The sequence below is a fragment of the Apis mellifera genome, linkage group LG5 (genome assembly GCF_003254395.2).
Source record: "Apis mellifera strain DH4 linkage group LG5, Amel_HAv3.1, whole genome shotgun sequence".
Lineage (NCBI taxonomy): Eukaryota > Metazoa > Arthropoda > Insecta > Hymenoptera > Apidae > Apis > Apis mellifera.
The window spans coordinates 7,205,156-7,225,611 of NC_037642.1; the positions used below are offsets into that span (position 1 = coordinate 7,205,156).

At 33.6% G+C, this 20,456-nt stretch overlaps 1 protein-coding gene across 5 annotated transcripts; it reads right to left on the reverse strand.

The window, feature by feature from the left end:
* Positions 1-494: 494 nt before the first annotated feature.
* LOC100577396 lies at positions 495-10,848 on the reverse strand. Of its 5 annotated transcripts, XR_003304709.1 has the most exons (9): positions 7,194-7,294; positions 6,962-7,040; positions 6,349-6,808; positions 4,959-5,450; positions 4,284-4,538; positions 4,050-4,198; positions 3,376-3,759; positions 2,113-3,204; positions 495-840 (listed from the first exon to the last, which is right to left on the reverse strand). XR_003304709.1 is itself a non-coding variant. In XM_026440908.1 (7 exons), the coding sequence occupies exons 2-5, from the start codon at positions 7,388-7,390 to the stop codon at positions 6,598-6,600; spliced, it is 417 nt and encodes a 138-aa protein (XP_026296693.1). In that variant the 5' UTR covers positions 7,391-7,504; positions 10,436-10,847; the 3' UTR covers positions 4,045-4,198; positions 4,284-5,450; positions 6,349-6,597. The 5 variants fall into 5 exon arrangements, 2 of the variants coding, with proteins under 2 accessions (XP_026296693.1, XP_026296692.1); XR_003304708.1 differs by having other exon boundaries at positions 4,046-4,198; positions 4,284-5,450; positions 7,194-7,297; XR_003304707.1 differs by lacking the exon at positions 495-840 and having other exon boundaries at positions 1,762-3,204; positions 4,284-5,450; positions 7,194-7,304.
* Positions 10,849-20,456: the final 9,608 nt, after the last annotated feature.

Consider the following 20,456-nt stretch of genomic DNA (forward strand, 5'->3'; position numbering starts at 1 on the left):
TAAAGTTATTTAAGGAACATAAATTAGACAAAATAGCACTTGCAGCGGGTGAACGATGTAAATTTTGTTATGACCATGCTAAGTACACGTAAGTATAAATGCTGAAAGATTGATTATAGATCAAAGATTATTATCTTATTTTTCTCAAGTAGAAATCCAGAAATGTGTGATATAGTGGAAGAATCATATGATGAATTATTAAATGATATGAAAGCTTTTGATAATAAATCAAATAATGACAAGTAAAAAACTCAAAATTAATGTCGAAGAAATTTTCCAAATCAATCAACCAACATATTAATTTATAATTATAATTTTTCATTAATTATTTTTGTAATATTTGTAATATTATAATATTGACATTTTAATAAGAAGAAAATTAAATTTTCAAATATATAAAATATATAAATATATAATAAAGAAACAATGTTTTTCTTAATAATCTAAATTGATTAGATTATCACATATAATACTTATGAATACATAAATTGCAGAGAAATTAGTTGAAACTATCAATAATATATTCGATATAAAGTAAACTTTGTTCATGTTTAACTATTCGATAGAATTAGAAATTAGAACAAGATAAAGTAAGTATATATTTATATATATATATATATAAAATATATAAGCAAGATATTATACACTGGCCGAGGTTCCGAGCAGTATCGAATTTCTGTGGTGCAGGAGGTCGACGTGGTTCGAGTAAGGTGTTCTGCCACGGGAGCCATGAATGGGCTCGAGGATGTTGAATCCTTGCACATCTGGCCCTTCGAGTCTCTCGCGTTACCTTCTTATTGTCAGTCGTGCATCCAAAAATTCATACTGGATGACCGTTCACTGCCAGATTGATAAACATAAACGAAAAAATTTTTCATATATACACGTTATAATAATGCACAAATTATATAAACTATATTTATTTAATTTCAATAATATTTAAATTAATTATAGATTTTTACACATATTTATTTGAACTATTTTAGAAAAAGAAAATAATTTAAGATTAGAAATGAAAAAAGGAGATATAACGCAGAAAAATAAATATATGATTTTTTTCTAAATGTCATAATTAGTAAATACCAAGAAAAACTAAAAGAGTAAAAAATTAAATGAGTAAATATACTGATAATTAAAAATAATAAAGTTTTATGTTCGCAAATTTTAAAAAAATAATGAAGTAGCGTATGCGTAGCTATTTGAAAATAATGTGTTAACAGCGAATAGCAAATGTTATTTTTATCGGCAGATTTATTTTACTTGTTTAAATAAGGTTTCATACTGTATACCGTTACATCCAAAATGAATGGAAATTATAACCAAAATTAAGAGAATCTCGTTGCGGCATTTTCATTTTCATATTGTTATTCGAACTGTATCGTAATGTTCATATAATAATCAAAATACAATCATAATTAATTTACATTTATACACGATACGATTTGTGTATTATGTTTTTGCATAAAATAGCATTGTTCGATCCGGTATAGTCAGTCTAATAAACGTACAATAATAACGTAGTTTATTCGATCTCGAATAACAGTGATCTCTCCATTTTACTTAACTAATAATAGAAGTTACAAGTCAATTAATTATATAATGAAATAATTCCATCATTATATATCTCTGTGTATCGAACAGCAATCTTTTTATCTTTCTACCGTTTATAAATCTTAAATTCTTTTCTTTTTCTAAAATAGTTCAAATAAATATGTATAAATCATTAATGAATGAACAATATCAATAACAATAGAATTGTCAAAAAATTAATCTTGATTAATTTTAAATGAAAAATTCCAAACAAAAACCTCAGGGAAAGTAATTGAAGTAAAATAAATGCAAAGCAGTGAAATAATTTAAATAAGGAAAGACGACGAAATGAGAAGAAAAGGGAGACGAGAAAAATCGGCTCAACGAACGATAGAATAATAAACGGATAGAAAAAGATCAAAAAATGGAAATTATCGACGAGGTATTATATCATCCAGACATCGGCGCGCGTTATTTTCATCGAGCGCGCACGAAGAAGACAATGAGCGTAAAAATAGAGGAGAGCCACGGTAGAACTCGCGCTCTGGGGACAAAAGAGAGTGGCACCGTGGGGAACCCTACCTCTTCGTGAGGAGGGGCTCATGGAGGGGGCCCACGTTGACGGAGATTCGACGAAGCAGAGATGTTTAATCGGTGTTGGCCCGCATCAGGTTGATCGAGGACCCCCCAGCCTGGCTGTTGGTCGACGACGACGACGACGACGACGACGACGACGATGATGATGATGACGACGATGGAGGACGAGAACCAGGACGAGGACGAGGACGACGAGGACGAGGACGTGGGCTTTCGATTACGGGGTAAAGGGAGGGACAAGGAGAAACAAGAATGGGGGAAGGATAGGGGGGCGTAAGCGGAACCAGGGTGGGTAACCAGGGGAGAGAGAGGCTGCGCCGTGCCGATGAAGCGAACAATGGAGGCGGGATGCTCATTTGTCTGCGGGCATTGTTGTTCACCCGGCCGGAAACACGAGCTCCGTGATCTCCTTTCTCTCTCTTTCTCTCTCCCATCGACTCCCTCCCTACTCCTTCTCTTTGTCACTCCCCCTTTCACGAATCGTTTCATTCTATTCGCCCTCTTCCTCCTTAACGATAGACAGATTTTCCGATCGTACGCGAATAGTTACGACGCTACCAAAGATATTTACAACTTCGATGCAGATATCATGATAGGTTTTTGTTTGAAATAATTTTTTTTTTTATCCGATTAAGGATTGAAGAAACGTAATGATGCATTATTGCAATATTGGAAAAAGATTTGAATTTAATCTTGACGCAATATAAAGAAGTTTATCTTTTCTTTCAAAAATTTCTTTGTGAAAAAGAAATGGTGGAAGAATGAAATGATGGACGAAAGCAAAAGTCAATTTTCTAAATTCAATGTCACGAATCATCTATCGTATCGATTAAAAAAAAAAGAGAGCCTATCTTCAATCGCATCGATTTAGTGAACCACTCTATATCATCCAGTACGTATTCAAAATCCATCGACGTCTTCCCGAGCGTGCCACTTCGAAGAAATCCAAAAAACCGGCGACGCGATCGAGGGGAGCGTTGTGTTCGAGAGGAGCGTTTGTAGTTTATATCGGCTGCCCACCGATGCGGAGACGGTAGCCATTTTGAAGATAGAGGGACCCAGTTCGTGGCTTCTCTCCTATATATATATAATGTATATATGTATGTGCGTGCGTGTATATATGTATACATGTATATAACTAGTGGGCGAGGAATGTAGCAGTGGAACACGGGCCGAAAAGAGGAGACGAACAGTGAACGCGAAACGAGGCTAACGCAGGGTGGCTTCTGGCTCATTGGGCAGACGTACAAATTCGTCGCGACGTATCCGTGGATTACGTGAGGGCCTGGCACACTTGGTCCCCGAACTTCGGTACCACTTCTCTCCACGAGAATGCCACGCACAGAGGGACACGTCCCCGCTCTTATCTTCGACATCGGCCTGGAGCTTCCTTCTTAACGGCTGACCGGACACGAGCTACGCGCGCGTACGCGATGCGCCTTGTCCAACCGTTCTTTATTCTTTCTTTCCTTCTTCTCTTCTTTCTTTATTTGTTTCCTTCGTGTGCGCAACTTTGCGCCCATGGATATGATGTTCTCCACCCGCATTACGATTTATAGAATGATTCTTGTCATTTTGCGACTATTGACTATGATATGATAGAAACAGTTTTTCTTTTCGGTTGTTTGTTTCCTGTGTAGATGAAATTTTAAGGGTTAATTCATTGGCGAATTCATTCTTTGATGATTGTTTTAAAATTTGTTTTTTTTTAGACAGTCAAATGAATATTTTTTTCACTTCTGGTTTTAGATACTTGATTTTGGATTATCTATTAAATTAGAATGCAATATAATTAGTGATATATATAGAACTGAAGTATTGTTAAAATATATTTTCATATCTGATAATACTTCTATATTTGAAGAATAATTACACTGAATTATGACTATACAAGTATTAGATTTATAAATTTAAATACCTACGGTTAATTCATTCGATAATTCCCTCGATAATTAACGTGAGTGAAATCGATTCTGGTCATAAATGCATGTTAAATTGTCCCAATTAAAATTGTACTAAAATTGACTTGTTGTTATTATATCATCCATATCATTCTTGATCTTAATCTGTACTGGAATCAAACGTTCAAACTCTGTGTATCGGGTATCGGCAATTAACATAGAAAATTTTGATGTGATGAAATATGCTTTACTTACGTTCGTTTGGGGAAATTCGCCGAACTACACGGGAATGAGATTCATATGGCGCGTGTACGGGCGAATTAATTAAACGCGTATACATATTGCAGCCTGCAACTTGATGCCCCGGCCGCATATACGTATAATGTTGCGATATGTAACCAACCAATAGAGTGCAACATTGTACACCATGCCTATCCCGAGCTATAATCGGTGATCGATCGTACTATATTGGATACCTGTACACCTTGGAACGGTAATCGGGAAGAAAAACTGAAAAATTCCGTTTTTCTTTTTTAATGATCAATGATACGTTGATTCTAATTTTAATCATATCATTTAATCATATTATAATTTTTTTTAATCATGTCATATCGTTTATTTGGAATAAAATAGTTTTGCAAATAAAAAAGTATTTTTCCCTTCACTGTAACAGAAAGATTTAGATAGATTCGTAGAATAAGAATAATTTGAAAATTGAAAAAATAAATATAAAAAAATTGATGACATTTAAAAAGAAGTTGTTAAAAACGACGAATCTTGCAATCGTTGTAATTGTTACAAAATTAAGTATAACGTTAAATGAATAAATAAGTGAAAAAAAAAGATCAATCACATAAGTAATTTATAGGTATTAAAATAGAGTAAGAAAGGAGTCGATTGAGATAAAGAAGAGATGAATGCAAAAGTTACTTTGTGCCAGGATCGGCTTCTGAAAAAATCGGGTCGTCGATATGTAATTTGACGGAAGGATAATGCGATGTTAATAGAATGGAATATTGGCCATCTCTATAAATCATGGTTAATTTGACACAGCTATTCGTTCTTAGCAAGCTTCCATTTCTTAACTCCAATCTTCTTTCCTTCTTTATCATCATTGACTTTCTTTATTTTTTTTTATCCATCGATCCTTCGACTCCTGATCGTGTATGGCTCCTGCCGGTTGAAGAAAGATCATAAAACGAAGCCCTCTTGGATGACCCTGGGACCCTCGCTTCTCGCTCTAAATTGTACTTCTATTCTTGTTCTCCTCTTGCAACTTGCGAGAGAATTATCTTTTTGCCACATGCTCGGCCATTACTTTTTTCCCGTAGATCATTTAGATGCAGTATCCGATGATGAAAAAAATGGCATTTAGATTGATTTTAAAATTTATTTAAATGGAACATGTGATTTTTGGTATATCTATAATTAAAAAAAATTATCTTAAAAAAATAGTCTTTCTTTAGTCCTTCTATTTTTTTGATTTTTTTGGTAATGTTGGAGATTGATAATATTTAGAAATTCAAATTCAAATTCAATAATTTTAGTTTAGTTTTTATTATTAAAATATTTATATCTATTAATGTAATGCAATTAATGTAGTAAGTTTCAGTTATTTATAATTTGATATTTGCAATTTATTTTATTTTTATTTTATAACGCATATATAATAAATGTGCATTCATTTAGTTGCAATATCTTTCTATCTAATTAAATGTGCAGACGTTAGTTCTTCGTCAAAGCTATTAGTTCCGCTGCTGGGTCAGAATTGCTTTCTCATCGAACACGACAGGTGGACAGGCTCCATTGGCTCATAATCGATCGTTAGTAAAATAACAGTAACTATGATCAATTTGAACGATGAATTTGATCTTTTAAATTTCCATTATTCAAATTATAATTGAATAATATTCTTCCGATTAATATTCCGATTGAGCTCAATAAACATTTTCTATTTTTATTTTTTTTATAATCATGAAGAAATTAAATTTAAAAAAAAAATGGAAATACAAAATCACATAAATATTATCAAATTATAATGAAACTTCCTATATTCTTACGTTCAATAATTATTTTATTTTGTTTTATTTTATTATAATTAAATTCCATTTTTAATAAAAATTTCACAAATTTTTCATTGTATAAGAATTAAATTAAAAATATACAAAGGTAAACATTTTTTAAATATTTATTTTCACTTGATTATTGAATTAGAAACAAAAAAAATCAAAACAAACTGAATGAATTTCAAATCATTTAATATGATAAACATTCTATGCATTCTTCTACCATTAAAGAATTATATCAAAAATATACATACCATGGAGAAGGTTTTTTTAAAGTATCAATTCCTGTTTGATTACTAAACATTTGAAGAAAATAGGTCACCATGAATCGAATTCTTTTGAAATTATCGACACAGCCGACTAATTCTCGTTAATGTTATCACTCTAAAATTACCCCTTTCGCTCTTGAATAGGTTGGTCATTGGGTGATTCGTTTAATTCCATTTTCGTTCAGTTGTAAACAATGATGTCACGACGGTCTGCCACCAGCTCCATGCCGGATGTTATTCTTCAATTAATGTGTGCCTTATCGCCCGTAAGATTCTTACCTCCATCACTCCCTGGAAAAAATCTTATTCAGCAACCACGATCACGAAACGCAACACTCCTCTCTCCCTTCTATCCCTTTACATCATAGTTATATCTGGTCTTCCTAAGAATATCGAAGCTTCTTGAAAGAGTTTGAACAATTAATTGTACTCTTAATCTATTAATCTAAAAAAAAAAAGATAAAAATAAATTACTCACTAAGACAATCTTTGAATTTGTGAAATATGAAAATAAAATACAGGATATATATTTTACTTATAAATTAATATTTCTACATATTTCCAAGAAAAAATTGAAAATTTAAACCAAAATTTTTACCAAAAAATTCAACTTTGTATTAGGAGAATTCAAGGAAGATGACATGTGAATTTTTTTCAAAAATTCTAAATCCAGGAACCTAAAAACAAAACTTTATGTTAAAAAAAATATAATTTAATGGAAAATTAAAAAAAAAAATTTAAAAAGTAACATCATGAATCTTTTTCTTCGTTTCAATTAACAAATCCATGCGTTCCAATTGATTTTTACTTGAATGAATCCTTCCCTTTACCTTAACACCGGAATATTTCTGTAAATGCGTCCGTGTTTACTCAAATGAATCCATTGTTGTTGCATCGTTCCTCCAACAGGAAGAAAACGTTCGATCCGTTTATTCGTGCAATTTGCCATGTAAATTTGACTAAATAATGTAGCATGATTACATGGAGTTTCGAAGAAAATCGGTTGATCTTTCGGCGACCAGGCCATCTAGATATTCCGCTGATCGATCCTCGATCGGTATATGATATAGATATAGATCTTTTAGAGATCGTGCCAGATGGCCTATGGCGTATCGAGGCCATTATGGGGCTGCTCGAGAATCTGTAATGAAATTAGAAATTAAAAGGAAGACCCGTTCTTCGAGGTCTTTCGAGTCCTGTTCGGGATCGGCTTCGACTTTTCCAAGAATGGTCGATCGATCGTCCTTACATTCGTCGACAGTGAATTTTTTTTCTTTTTTTTTTTTTCTTTATCGATCATTTAACGTTAATAAAGTTTAAAGTTTTCTATGTTTATCTATGGATAAATTATATCCCTCCACGTCGAGTACAATGTATCGAAACATCTGTTATTGCGATAAATCCGCTACGTGATCTGAATGATATTTATCTCGATGCTATTTTTTTTCTTTTTTTTTTTTTTTCATCGTATAAAATATTTACGTCCGAGCAGGAAGAATCGAACGATAAAATGTTTTCGCGATGTCGGTTCGGTTTTAATGAAAAACATCCGCGTGGTCGGATAAAAGTGGTGTTTACAAAAAGCAAGGATATATAACGTGGTGTGTACACCGTTGAAATGGAAGTTAAGCGTCGAAATTTAAAGCGGAACCACTGATTCTTGGTGAATGAGGGAAGAAAGAGGGAGGGAGAGAGAGAGAGAGAGAGAGAGACAGGACAGGTTTTTCTCTTAACTGACGGTGAACGACGTTGCACGATCTGACGCAGCCAGACGGAACGAATTATTCTAATTCGTTCTGTATTCGGGCTGGCGCGTCTCTAGGAAACGGCCATTAGGCTTTTAGACGTGCCTAACCAGACCTAGACAATGGCTCAATTAGCGAAGGAGACCGACAACGAGCGCAATCATTCAAATGCGTCTTCGCCCTCCATTTTTTCTTTTTTACTTACTTCCATTACTTCCGTTTATGAACCTAGGAAAAACGATTGTTTGTTAATATTCTATTATTATGCGATTATGAGATCTATAACTATTTAAAGATTGCAGAAGAATAAATTACATGTAGAAAAAAAAAAAGAAATATGTGCATTTATATTTATATATGATTACTACTAATAGAAAATTTCCTTACTTGTATAATATTTATTTGTCAAAATTAATATGCTGCTAGTAAGATTTATCTATTTTAAAAAACAGAAAATAGAACGCGCGACAATAGAACAAAAATGTTCATTGAAAGTATGCATAACCAGATTGATAATTTTCACATATGACATAAATTAATTATATCATTCGAATATTTTTATTAGAATTAATGTAATGATTTCGAATTTGTTGCTACGTTATTAGAACAATTAAAAATTCATGATGGAACATAGTTTATATAATCGGGATAATTGGGTTTACAATTATGATTTTATATCTTGTAACAAGCATAAAAACACTGTTCTTAATATAAGGTCGATACGATGCGTAACGAACGAATCTGAAACCGTGAAATGACGCATTCGTATTAATTCTCTGCTTTAATTGTATCTGTTTAATAATGCAAGAGTTCTTTCTCTCTCTCTCTCTCTCTAAATTGCAGTATTAAATAGTTAATTACGATTATTATCAAGCGTCTATATCAACATGTTGTTAATACTTCAAAGTCGAGAGATCACGAGGAAAATTGTAAAAAATCCTATTCAGTCTATTTTTATCAATAGGTTATCAAATTTTCATTTTATTCAAATAAATAAAGTTGTTTATTTTGTATCCTCTACTATTTAATATCATCATGTTATCATTTTTTTTACAATTTTTAATTTCTGTATTAAAATTCAAGAATTTCAAAAATTTTCCCTCTCATCTAATCAAAGAAATTCAAAAGTTGCTATAAAATTTTCTATGAGAATAATAATAAATAATAATAAAAATAATAATAAAAATTTATGATTTTATTTCAATTAATTAAAACCATAAATATTTCCTATTATCTAAATATTCTTAAAATGTTGAAATAAATTATGAAAAGAAAAAAAAAATCTTTCAATGAACACACCATTCTATTGTGGAATACGCATAGGCCGACGTCAGAAGCTTGAATTTCCTATGGTGACTTTTTCCTCGCGGCGTACGAGAACGTAACATCTCACGTTTCGTGAATGGAAGGAACGGTACAAAAGAAAAAGGAGAAAGGGATGTATATGATATTCCACGATCGTTCGCGATGAACGAAACGACGCGTTCTCGACGCACTCCGGTCGATTCATCATCGTCAACGACGGCGGAGGAAGTGAACGGGTGGAGGGTTGGGGACAAGTTAAAGTATTAAGTAGCCGTCGCTGCGTCCGCTGTCAGTCTCCGCTCTAATTAATCGTAATTGACGGCCGCGCGAAGCCTCGCACATTGCTCGCAGTGTGCACCGTGTATTTCTCTCTCTTTCTCTCTTTTTTCTCTATCTTCTTCTCTCTATCTCCTTGTCTCTCCTTGTTGCGCATCGTGTCGTGCTGCATAATCGTTCCGAACCTCTTCTTCCGTTCCTCACTCAAATCTGTTCGCGAACCACAGTCCACAATGTCTATCTGATTTTTCCAGCATTTTTTATTGTTACATGTATATACTTTTGTTTGAAAGTTTTGGAATACCAACCTTCAAATTTAAGTTAAATTTCATTTGAATGTAGTTTAAACTTAATCGTAAGCTAGTCTCAATTTAACTTGAAAGAATGATCCTAGTTTTTAGTTTAAACATAGAAGTTTAAACATAACCTAAATTTTTAAATTACTAAAACTCACTTGTATATAATATATAGTATATTTATATTTTGTAATTCTCATATTATTATAATATTATCAGATTTTTTATATATTTTTTATTTGTGATTTATTTTTTGTTTTATTTTTTATATTCTCTTTTCTTCCTTGTTGAATGTTAATTTATTAGATTAAATATTGATAAACTTCAAGAAAACTATACATTAATTAGAATTTTTCCCAGTGATGGAATCAAGCAATCTACTTTTAGAAGTAGGACAAGGAACTTATGATTAAACCAGAACATGAATACTAGAAACATTACTTCCATTACCTCGACGTCAAACTAATTTCGATGGAGATGCCGTTAATTGTTCCAAATGCAAGCTATTATAACTGGACGTCTGTGTTCGAGATTCCAACGGGCGGATGGCTGAAGATAGACCAGAATTACATAACATTGTGCCCAATTTGCATGATTAGTTCACCCATTTTTCTTCCCCGTCCGGTCGGTTCACACATGGTCCACGCGCTAGATACTGGATTCTCACGGTACGTACGCCAATTGGAGTCAACTCATCTAAATACTCGCACTGCCCACCATTTGACGAAGCACGAGGAGGCCCATTATGTAACCAACGTGGTCAATTTTGCCCTGCATTCGACAATTGTTCGTTCCTTGTTCCTAGGGTTTAAGCAATTCGGAACTGCTTACATTACATATCCCTATATATATCCCTAGAATGATATATAGTTATATATAGTTTTTGATAGGTTATATCTATGATATTACTAAATTAGTAATATTAATATTTAGATTAAAAAATTCCTAAATGGAATTTTTTTTACATAAATTTAAAATAGTAAAATTATTAATAAAATCGTTTATTTTATCCAAAATTATTCTTATAAGAATGATTAAAGGCTAATATTTATTTTTGAAATCTAAATATTATATATTATGAATCTTTTCTATGATAGAAGCAAATACAATATAATAAATAATATAATATATGTACTACATACCATATTTCTTTTAAAAATTCTTCAACCTATAAGCACCGCAATAAAACCGCGAAATCGCATTGTGTAATCATTGGTTGTGAGAAATGTGGTTTTCAGAAGCAATCGATGTTTGATAAATAATATAAAAAATTTTTCACTGATCGAAAAGAAATTTGAAAGATGTTGAAAAAATTATTTAATTACATATAACACAGATCACAAATACACAATTAAAATGATTGTAAGATCTTTAATTGAAATGCATCCATAATAAAAATGAGCTCACTCTGCACATATGTTACGTTAACCTAATTTAACCTCATTTAGAATCATATAAAACGAAAAGAAAATTTCGTAATATAGAAAATCGAGCAAATAAATTATCATAATAACATACATATTTTATAATTTTGTATATATATATATATATATATATATATATATATATATATATATATATATATACTTACAAAATTTATTAAATAAGAAATTTATTAAATAATACGCACAATGATTAATCGTTTATACACATGAGCGTTTACGCAGGTTAGGAAGTAGCAATATATGTCAAAAATCAAAAACCAAAAATCAAAGATCGATATATCGAATTCGCATGTTACGAATCAAAGCTTCAATGATATGGTTTTCGATTTCTGTATTGAAACATGATTCTCAGTGGGGTAGGTCAACGATGTGGTATGCGTATAATGTGTGTATGTATGTGAGAGCATATGGGAGGACGTATACACGTTGATGTCGCGATGTCGAAAGCAGAGAATAAATGTGTAATTTGTCATAGGAAAACAACGTCCTTCAGTTGTTGCGTTGATAATTCTGAATGGAGGATCAGTGACTGAATTAGAAAGAGATTCTAACTAGTTCACGCGTACATTAGATTCGTAACAAATGTCTATTTGAAAATGTTAAGTCTACTTCTATCTATTCTATCTATATTCTATAAATAATATATTTATACATGTGTATTCATAGTGTTCTCATTTATTAGGTCACTTTATCACGAATGAAGATATTAGAACGATTAAAAAGTCAATTTTCCTAATTTCGATATTGAATCTCTCCAACCATAATCATATTACAAAGTTGTCCTTTCCACGATACCGCTTGCAACGGTGAAGCTGCGGCTGTCCGCTGCACCGCTTAATTCCTGTCTAGAATTACAAGCAGCCAACGATCAACTCCACAGTCGCTCACCTGACACTGTAACTCACATACTCTCCTATTTCTATGCAGACTAAATTTTATTCCGTTAAAATGTTCACGTATTTAAAATGCTCACAACTCAATTTTTAAAACTATTTAATAGTTTAAAATTAAAATTAATAAAATAAATACTTTTCAACTTTTTTGCAAATTCTATATCACATCACTAACACCAATAAAATGAAAAATAAATTTTTCTTTTACACTTCAATCATCTAACATTATTTTAAATACATGTTATTTAATTTTAAAATTGATTCATTTTAATTAATTTTTTTAATTCTTCTTAAAAAATTTTTACCGTTTAATCTTTTCTTTACAATATAACAATACACTTTTTAACAATATAAGGATTAATACTTTTATGTATTATAAAAAAAGTGCCAAGTTTTTTCTATAATCCAACATAATTTCGTCAAAAAAAAAAGAAAAAAGGAGAAAAGAGTTATCATAACGAAATTATGTTTGCGTAGTCACTTAATCTCATAAATTTCACCCCAGGAAACTGGCGCACGCGTATCAACCCCCATAGTGTATTCTTTCTTCGTGTTTCATTGGTCGACCGACTGGCCAATCGTCTGCACGAAATTCAAATGGTGTCATTGTGCTGAAAAGAGGACGAGATCTTCGACATATGTTTGGTGGGCTCGAGGTAGTTGGGAATTTCTATGGAGCGTTGAATGAAATTAGGGTAGATGCGGCACATTGTATACAACGATACAGGGAATTAAGAGAATAGTCGTTTGTATGTCTGACATTCAATTCTCAATCATTTGAATAAAATTAAAGTAATCCTTTATTTGAGATTCAATTCTAAGATAAGAATTCAAATAATTCAATAAAACAACTTTGCAGCAATCAGTTGTATTTTAATCTAAAATTCTAATTTTATAAAAAACAATTAATGACTGTGAATATTATAATATTCTCATCTCTAAAAGTTTAAAATCCATTCTAATTTATTCCGCTTAAATCATAATCAATTCTACAATAAAATTTAATACTCAAAACCACTCACATTTATACGACGAGTAATTTTCCTCTATTAGATCAAATTGTTGAAATTGTTTACAGATCCTTTGACATATCGTATCAGCCAAACATAGATCGGTCCCATGGGCGTTTGATGGGGCCACATTACCTATGTCACGTGTCGATCCATGGAGAAATTCGATTCATAAACGTCAAACACATGCTATAGATTTCACTAGACGGCCATTGTATCGGTCTCTCTGTGGTGTCGGTGACAATTTCTGACTACGTCGATAATAGCGAGCCGAATGATAGAATAGATATTTCTATGACTATGAAAGATGGCGCACAACAGCAGACGTGCACTATATAATAGTTCGAAAACGCTTCCAGCTTAACGTTCTATCTTCGATACGATCGGTAGTTACTTAGCACTTCTCTGACGCTCGTTCGATCGTTATCGTCGCTTGCGAACCGGCCCTGCCCCCCTCGTTGGCCCGTTAAATTTATTACGGGCCCCTGCGGAAAAGAGGCTGACGGCCCATCTGCATTCCCCTTTCTTTCTCTTTCCCCCCTATCCTCCTGCATTTCTTTTCTTTCATCTCTAGTTGAAATGTGTTATACGTATATAATTCCGGGAGAGATGGACGACGAAAACGTTTCGAATTTAAATATTTTGCGAATATGTTAGTAACTTATATAGTAATTATCAGCAATCTTTTTTGACATGTGTAATTTATCATAATGCAATATATATCTTTAGAAGCAACAAGAAGTAAGTGAGAATTTTAGGTTATGATTTGTGTTTCATTTATTGTTGCAAAAATTTCTCTATCAGTAATAATCAATTATCAATATCTGTATATCAATATCTATTAAGAATTCTGTTTTGGTGTGAAATGAAGTTCAATATAGAAATAATGATTTGAAATACAATAATTCTTTTTAATTATAAATCCATGAAGAAGAAATAATGAGGATAAACAATCGGTCAAAAAATTTATTATATTCGTTATTTTTATATCAAAAATATATCTCATAACACGTGATTTTGTTTCTCTTGAAAAGTTTTTAATTTTACGAACTAATTCTATATCAATACAATATTTCAGGTATAACAATAATTTTCGGTGAATCTAGAATCTAGAGATTCGGGAACGACCGTTCTAAGAATTTTAAGGTTTTTGAATTTTTCATTTTTTTTGAAGACGAGAGATTATTGCTGGACGTCGACCGTCTGGACCATTTACATTTTTACATATTAACCAAGGTTGATCATGGTTCAGGATAAAATGTTTGTGAGGTTAGGCTAAAATTGAATAAAAAAATACTATTAAAAAACGTGATTAATATTCAATCCAAGAAATATGAAAGACAATCGAAGAAAAATTAATTGCAATAATATAATATAATATCATTCAATGTTTGAAAATAAGGCAAAATTGGAAAATTTTTATAAAAAAGGTTAGGATTAACTTAATATAACATACCTATTTGTTTTCTATAATAAATATAAAGTAATTCTAAATATAGAGAAACTATTTCAATAAAAGTAACAATAAATAAAATTAATTATTAATATTTTTAAAATGATTTTTTAACAACAATATAAAAATTTTCCAATCCTAAATTGTTTTTACATTTATCAAATACTATTAAGTATACATAAATCTTCACATTTTAATTTCTTTTTTTAATTATTATCTAAGATATATGATTGGCGAAACGATCGAAAGAAAAGCAAAGACTTGTCGAGGTCCAATTATTCGCGAGATTCGGTTACGAGAAGTAACGTCACGCGTCAAGTCAGGATGGGAGAGCAGCACGAGGGGACCTAGGAGCGTCGACACCATGGAGGAGAGGGAGGATGTAAGGTGACACCTCTGGGACAGGTCTGGCTTCCCGTCAAGAGCCCGTCCGAGATAATCATATTCATAATTCGCGAGTTCGCGGAACGTGCACCCGCGTCGTGCAAGAAAAGGACATTGTGGCGAAAGGTGACAGGTTATTTTTATTTTAATCCTAGAAAAATTTGCCTTATAATATGTATCCTTTCTCTTTTTCTCCCTTTCTCTCTTTCTCCCTTTCTCTCTCTGCTATTAGAATAATCGACGATAATCAACGATGGTTATTATCAATCATTATTCCTACATCAAGGAAATTATATTTACAATTACGCTTTCTCCTTTTCTGACATAGATTCTTCCTGTTTCAGGATTTGGAAAAAATTATATGAATGAATAATTGTTGGAAATGAAAAATTGAAAACGAGTGAGAATAAAACAAATCTGTATCACGAGACAAATAATCAAACATATGTCACAAATAATCAATTTCATTAAAAACTGAGAAAACAAAACAAAAAGTTAATCTATTTTCTATGGAATAAGAACAAAGGTATAAATAGAGAGAAATTAGAAAGAGACACGCGTGACCGTGATCCTCTGTACACGCAGTTATGGGCACGCTTAAAGGTCCCGACTGCGTGTGGGTCCGCGGATACGAGGACGTGTGGATGTCCAGGCGGGGCCCTGGCCCTGCTTGTAACCCGACACCAAAAGCTTTGGCTCCCCTCTCTGCGCCAACATCCAGCGCACAGAGTGAGACACAGAGTACGTCAGGCCCCCTTCGGTCCATTCGTTCATTCGTTCGTTCACTGCGATCCTCACGACCCAAAACTAAATCATAACCGTATTATGCGGACCGACAATAGGACCGCTCGCTATACACCGAGAAGCCGCCTCTAATCCGCCACTCCGTCGACATCTTGCTCCCGATGCTCCCATCTTTCCCTTTCTCCCTTTTATTTTTTCTTCTCTTTTTTTCTTTCCGCCTCTATCCCTTTTCATCGTTCTGTACCATTTCCCTTCCTGGTGTTCCTTTCTTTTCTTTCCATCTTTTTGTTTCTCTTGTTCTTCTTTGTGGAAGAGTGGCATTGTCTTATCATCCGGCTTCCACAATTCTTTCAATATTGCTTCTTAAGAAAAGTGTTTATACGCATTTTGATATTGATTATAATTTCCAAATTATATTTTCATTCTTTTCTCTTTTTAATCTTTTTCACTCAAGCTCAATTCTTCTTTAAAATCTTTCCATAATTGAATCTTTTTAAAATTCCTCCTTCTAATCTGCGTATTCTCTTTTCCAGCAAGACCCCCGAGAAGGACCGGTTGATAGTCGGAATTAAGCGATCTGACAAATTGCCGGGCAAAGGGTAAAGACGATCGGCTTGAAAACGCGAATCAAGATAACCAACACACACGCACGACCCAATCCCACCTTTGGAACTACACGACATCAGGGTTCACCACTTCAAACCTGCCCACCTACGATTTTCCAGAAAGATTCCCGTTGAATCTTGGATATTCTATGAAGTCGCGGCTGGTTACAAAAAAAGGGGGTGGTCGCGATTTATCTCGACCTCGAGGTCCGCCCGAGCTCTGCATCGCGGTTAAAACGTCGGGGACGGAATTTAAATTTCACAAATTAGTCCGTCCATTACACCCTCGGTGTAATCAGGTCGGATGATCTCGCCCCACCAAGTTAGAGGTTTCGCTCTTCCACCTCCTTTGCCTCGCTGCCCAGCATCCTCTCTGCCTCCGAGAGAAGCCTCGTCCACACGAGGTGGACGCAGTTCCTGGAAAGCGTGGGTGCCTCTTCCAGGCAGACAGGATCAGGATCTGGGCCCTCACAAATCATAACGCGGATGCACTAGAGATCCCGTATGGAGATCCCTTACTGCTCTTCTTCTTTCTTCTCGCGCGTATTCTCTTATTCCGAATATCTGCGCCCATTCGAAACGAAATTTCGATCAATTGCCAAAACATATGGTTTTCTATCGATTTTCGATAAAACTTTCCTCGAGTTTCTTCTCTGTTCCAGGAAGTAGATTTTTGTAGATTTTAATGGAAATTTGTGTTCAATTAAAAGTTGATTTAGAAGTTGACTTTATCGATTTTCGATAAAACTTTGCTCGAGTTTCTTGTTTTAGGAAGTATCTTTTATAGATTTTAATGGAAATTTGTGTCCAATTAAAAGTCGATTAATTATTTAGTTAGTTGGTTTGTTCCAACTAATATCCATATTTTTTTTCTCATTTAAAAATATGAAATTAATTGATTCCATGGAATTATAAATCCAATTCAAAATTGATATTGTATTTTAAATACTGCATAATCTTACATTACCCATTTATTTTTGTTCAAAGAAGCATAATTTATCATAGACAATTTTATTTTTCCTTTTTTTTTTCTTTATTCATTAATCTTTTTCTATATTCCAAAATATTCAGATTTATTTCACAAAAATTCTATCAATTCAAGAATTATTTTTACACACTCGCTCAGAATCATCAATATCCAATACTTGATCTTTGTCAGGATTTACGCACTAGCCGTTATCGAGCGTTCGTTGATGAAACAAGAAGAAGTATCGTACGTAAAGGGTGGGAGGAGTATGTATATACGTATATGTATAGGTTGAGAGGAAGGTTGTTCGTGATCGTTTCTAATGGGCAAGGATTTTCTTACACACAAAAGCCAGTGAAGAGAGTGACTGATCGTCGCAAGCACCGCGAATAAATTACGTGGCAGCCTATGCGGCTGCATAAATTAATTTCAGCCGGTCTGCCCATAAATATTCCCCCCTTCGAAATCGTTCTCCCACCTCGAAAAAGCGGTGCGTTCGTCTAAGCAACGTGGCGGGACGACTCTCGTCGTGTCTCGTCGTAATTTACACCGATGCCCTGGTTAAATGCCGATCTAACGCGTTCGCCGCCTCCTGATCCGGATAACGTCCGTGGAATATCAATGGGATCTGATCGACGCGTTTTCGATTGCCACCTAGGATGATCCTACCGTGATTTATTTATCGAGATTTAAGATTAGAGATTAAGGTTCTTGCCGTTTTATATTACTATTTAAATTGTAAATTTAGTTTGCCAGAGTATATACATACCTAAATGTTCCACCAATGAGGGAAAGAAGATTTGCTTTTTGCTGTAAATTATTAGAAAAATTATAAATTAATGTAATTATTTTATAAGTGACCAGAGTATTGGTTTAAGAAAATTAAGGATATATTTATATTCTGTATCATTGATAAGAAGATACAGATTGAAATGGAACGATTAAAATTTTTATTTTAATTCCTTTTTTCTTTCTCTTTTGTTTTATAAGTATTACTTACAAGTATATTTTCAAATTCATATACATTTAAATATTTATAACTTAAAAGGGATAACGTTGCAAATTCATGATATTTTCATCGATTTGAACGAGCATTAGAGGCGATCTCCTGTCAATGTGTAATTTCGAGGAGCACCACGAACAGGCATCGTTAATTTCCGCATAACGATTCGCAGGGTGGCGCAACGTTCACAAGCTATTGTTAGCGGCCAGATGTAACGTATAGGGGCCGGTGGTGCATTGCGATTCACCTTCGTTCGTGCTTGAATGCGCCATCATTATCGGCGCGTAATGACTGCATTGTAACGCCGTCAAACTTATTATCCGCTTCCACCACCGGCGTTCGCCATTTACACGTGTATAAAGATCCTCTTCCGTGATCCCTCTACCGAAAATTCTTCACAATTTTCTCCAGACAAATGATAATAATAGGCCGTTTAAAGCACCTGCCAATTGTCTCTTTTGTATGTATTTTTCAGCAATGAATTTTGTTCATGAGGGAAAAAAATAGAAGAATTTTTTAACGTATTTGTAAATTTTGTCTACTTTTTCCTGAAAATTGTTAATTGTGATTTTTGTATTGTATTGTAAAATTTATACATATGATAAGGAAATAAGATCTTGCCTGCATTTAACATGGAAAGAGTGACAATCTCCTCATCTTCAACTAACTATCAACTTGCTTATTTTCTAGTTTAGAGAATTTTGATGAAGTAATTTTTAAAGGATGTTGAAAAAAAGCGTGCTCGGGACAAGTGTATGTATTTGATCGTTGAAAAGGTGAATCGGATCCCGGTGTCGTTTCCCTTTCTCTGTTGACGTGTCGAGCTAACAAGTAGCCATTGTGAACTCCCGTGTCAAGATGCTACTTGACGTTGTACTCCTGAACGGACCCTCTTCACAGACAGTTTTGCTTTTTATAAAGCTCACGAACCTTTACCTCTTCATAAACCAGTGATACTCACAGGGTATAAAATATATTTCGCCTCTTTATCTTCCATTTCATTTTGAACGATTAGAAATACAACAATTTCCACATTCTTCATTAATATTTATATCACTGATGATAAAATAATTATTTTATAAACTATAGCAATACTTCTTTAACTTGTCAAGATTTATGTTTATTGATTAGTCATACCTACTATTTTTTGAAACAAAAGAAAAAAGTGTTTTCAATAATTAAAATGTTTAATGTAATTAAAATATACTTTGTTCAATAAATAAAATCATGTTACAATTAATCACCATGCAACGTTATTATCAATTACAAATATACCAATGTCAGAATACCATCAATAAATACTTTTCACACTTCTCATTTTTATCTTCTCCCCCAATTCCCAATCCCAAAGTTGAATTCCCTGGCCAGTCAACAACCCCTCTGCAACTCTGTAATTATCAAATTATCCTCGTGCAATCGTGCACGCGTCACCAAGTAATCTATCCATCCATCTTAAAAACCTTGCTGCTGAGTACCACTGATAGATTCTATGTATAGAAACCACATGTCCACGCGTGTACATACACACACATCTACGCGACAGACACCCATACATATATATATAGAGAGAGAGCCGAGAAGAGGCACTATGATGGTGTATATACCTCTGTGGGGTCCGTGGGCTTAACTTTACGATCTCTTGAAATCCCTTCGGGGCTTATGGGGTCCCACTACGAGGCTAATAGAACCGAAATTATAACAGGCCGATGAGCATGCGTCGACTGCTCTTATTCCGCCCCGCTGACGGATCGAAGAAAAGACCAGTCGTCGAGGAAGGGGGAGGGGGCTGAAATCGGGGAGAGAATGCTCGAGAGCGTGCTCGAGTCCCAGGGAGCCGATTAAAGGATCTTTCGATGCTTTTTAAGACCTCTTAAAAAAACCATCTTGACGAATTTTGAAAGCTAAACGCGATTTAGGAAGAAATTATCTCGAGGAGAGAGAAGGGGTGATAAAAATATAAAATATAT

What these genes read in the sequence shown, in the direction of transcription:
- LOC100577396 (XM_026440908.1), bottom strand. Translation starts at nt 7,390, where the DNA reads ATGGCCTGGTCGCCGAAAGATCAACCGATTTTCTTCGAAACTCCATGT. An exon ending in AGAAATATTCCGGTGTTAAG is followed by an intron (nt 7,041 to 7,193) that starts GTAAAGGGAAGG and finishes TTTTGTTTTTAG; the next exon opens with GTTCCTGGATTTAGAATTTT. An exon ending in ATACAAAGTTGAATTTTTTG is followed by an intron (nt 6,809 to 6,961) that starts GTAAAAATTTTG and finishes TTTTTTTTTTAG; the next exon opens with ATTAATAGATTAAGAGTACA.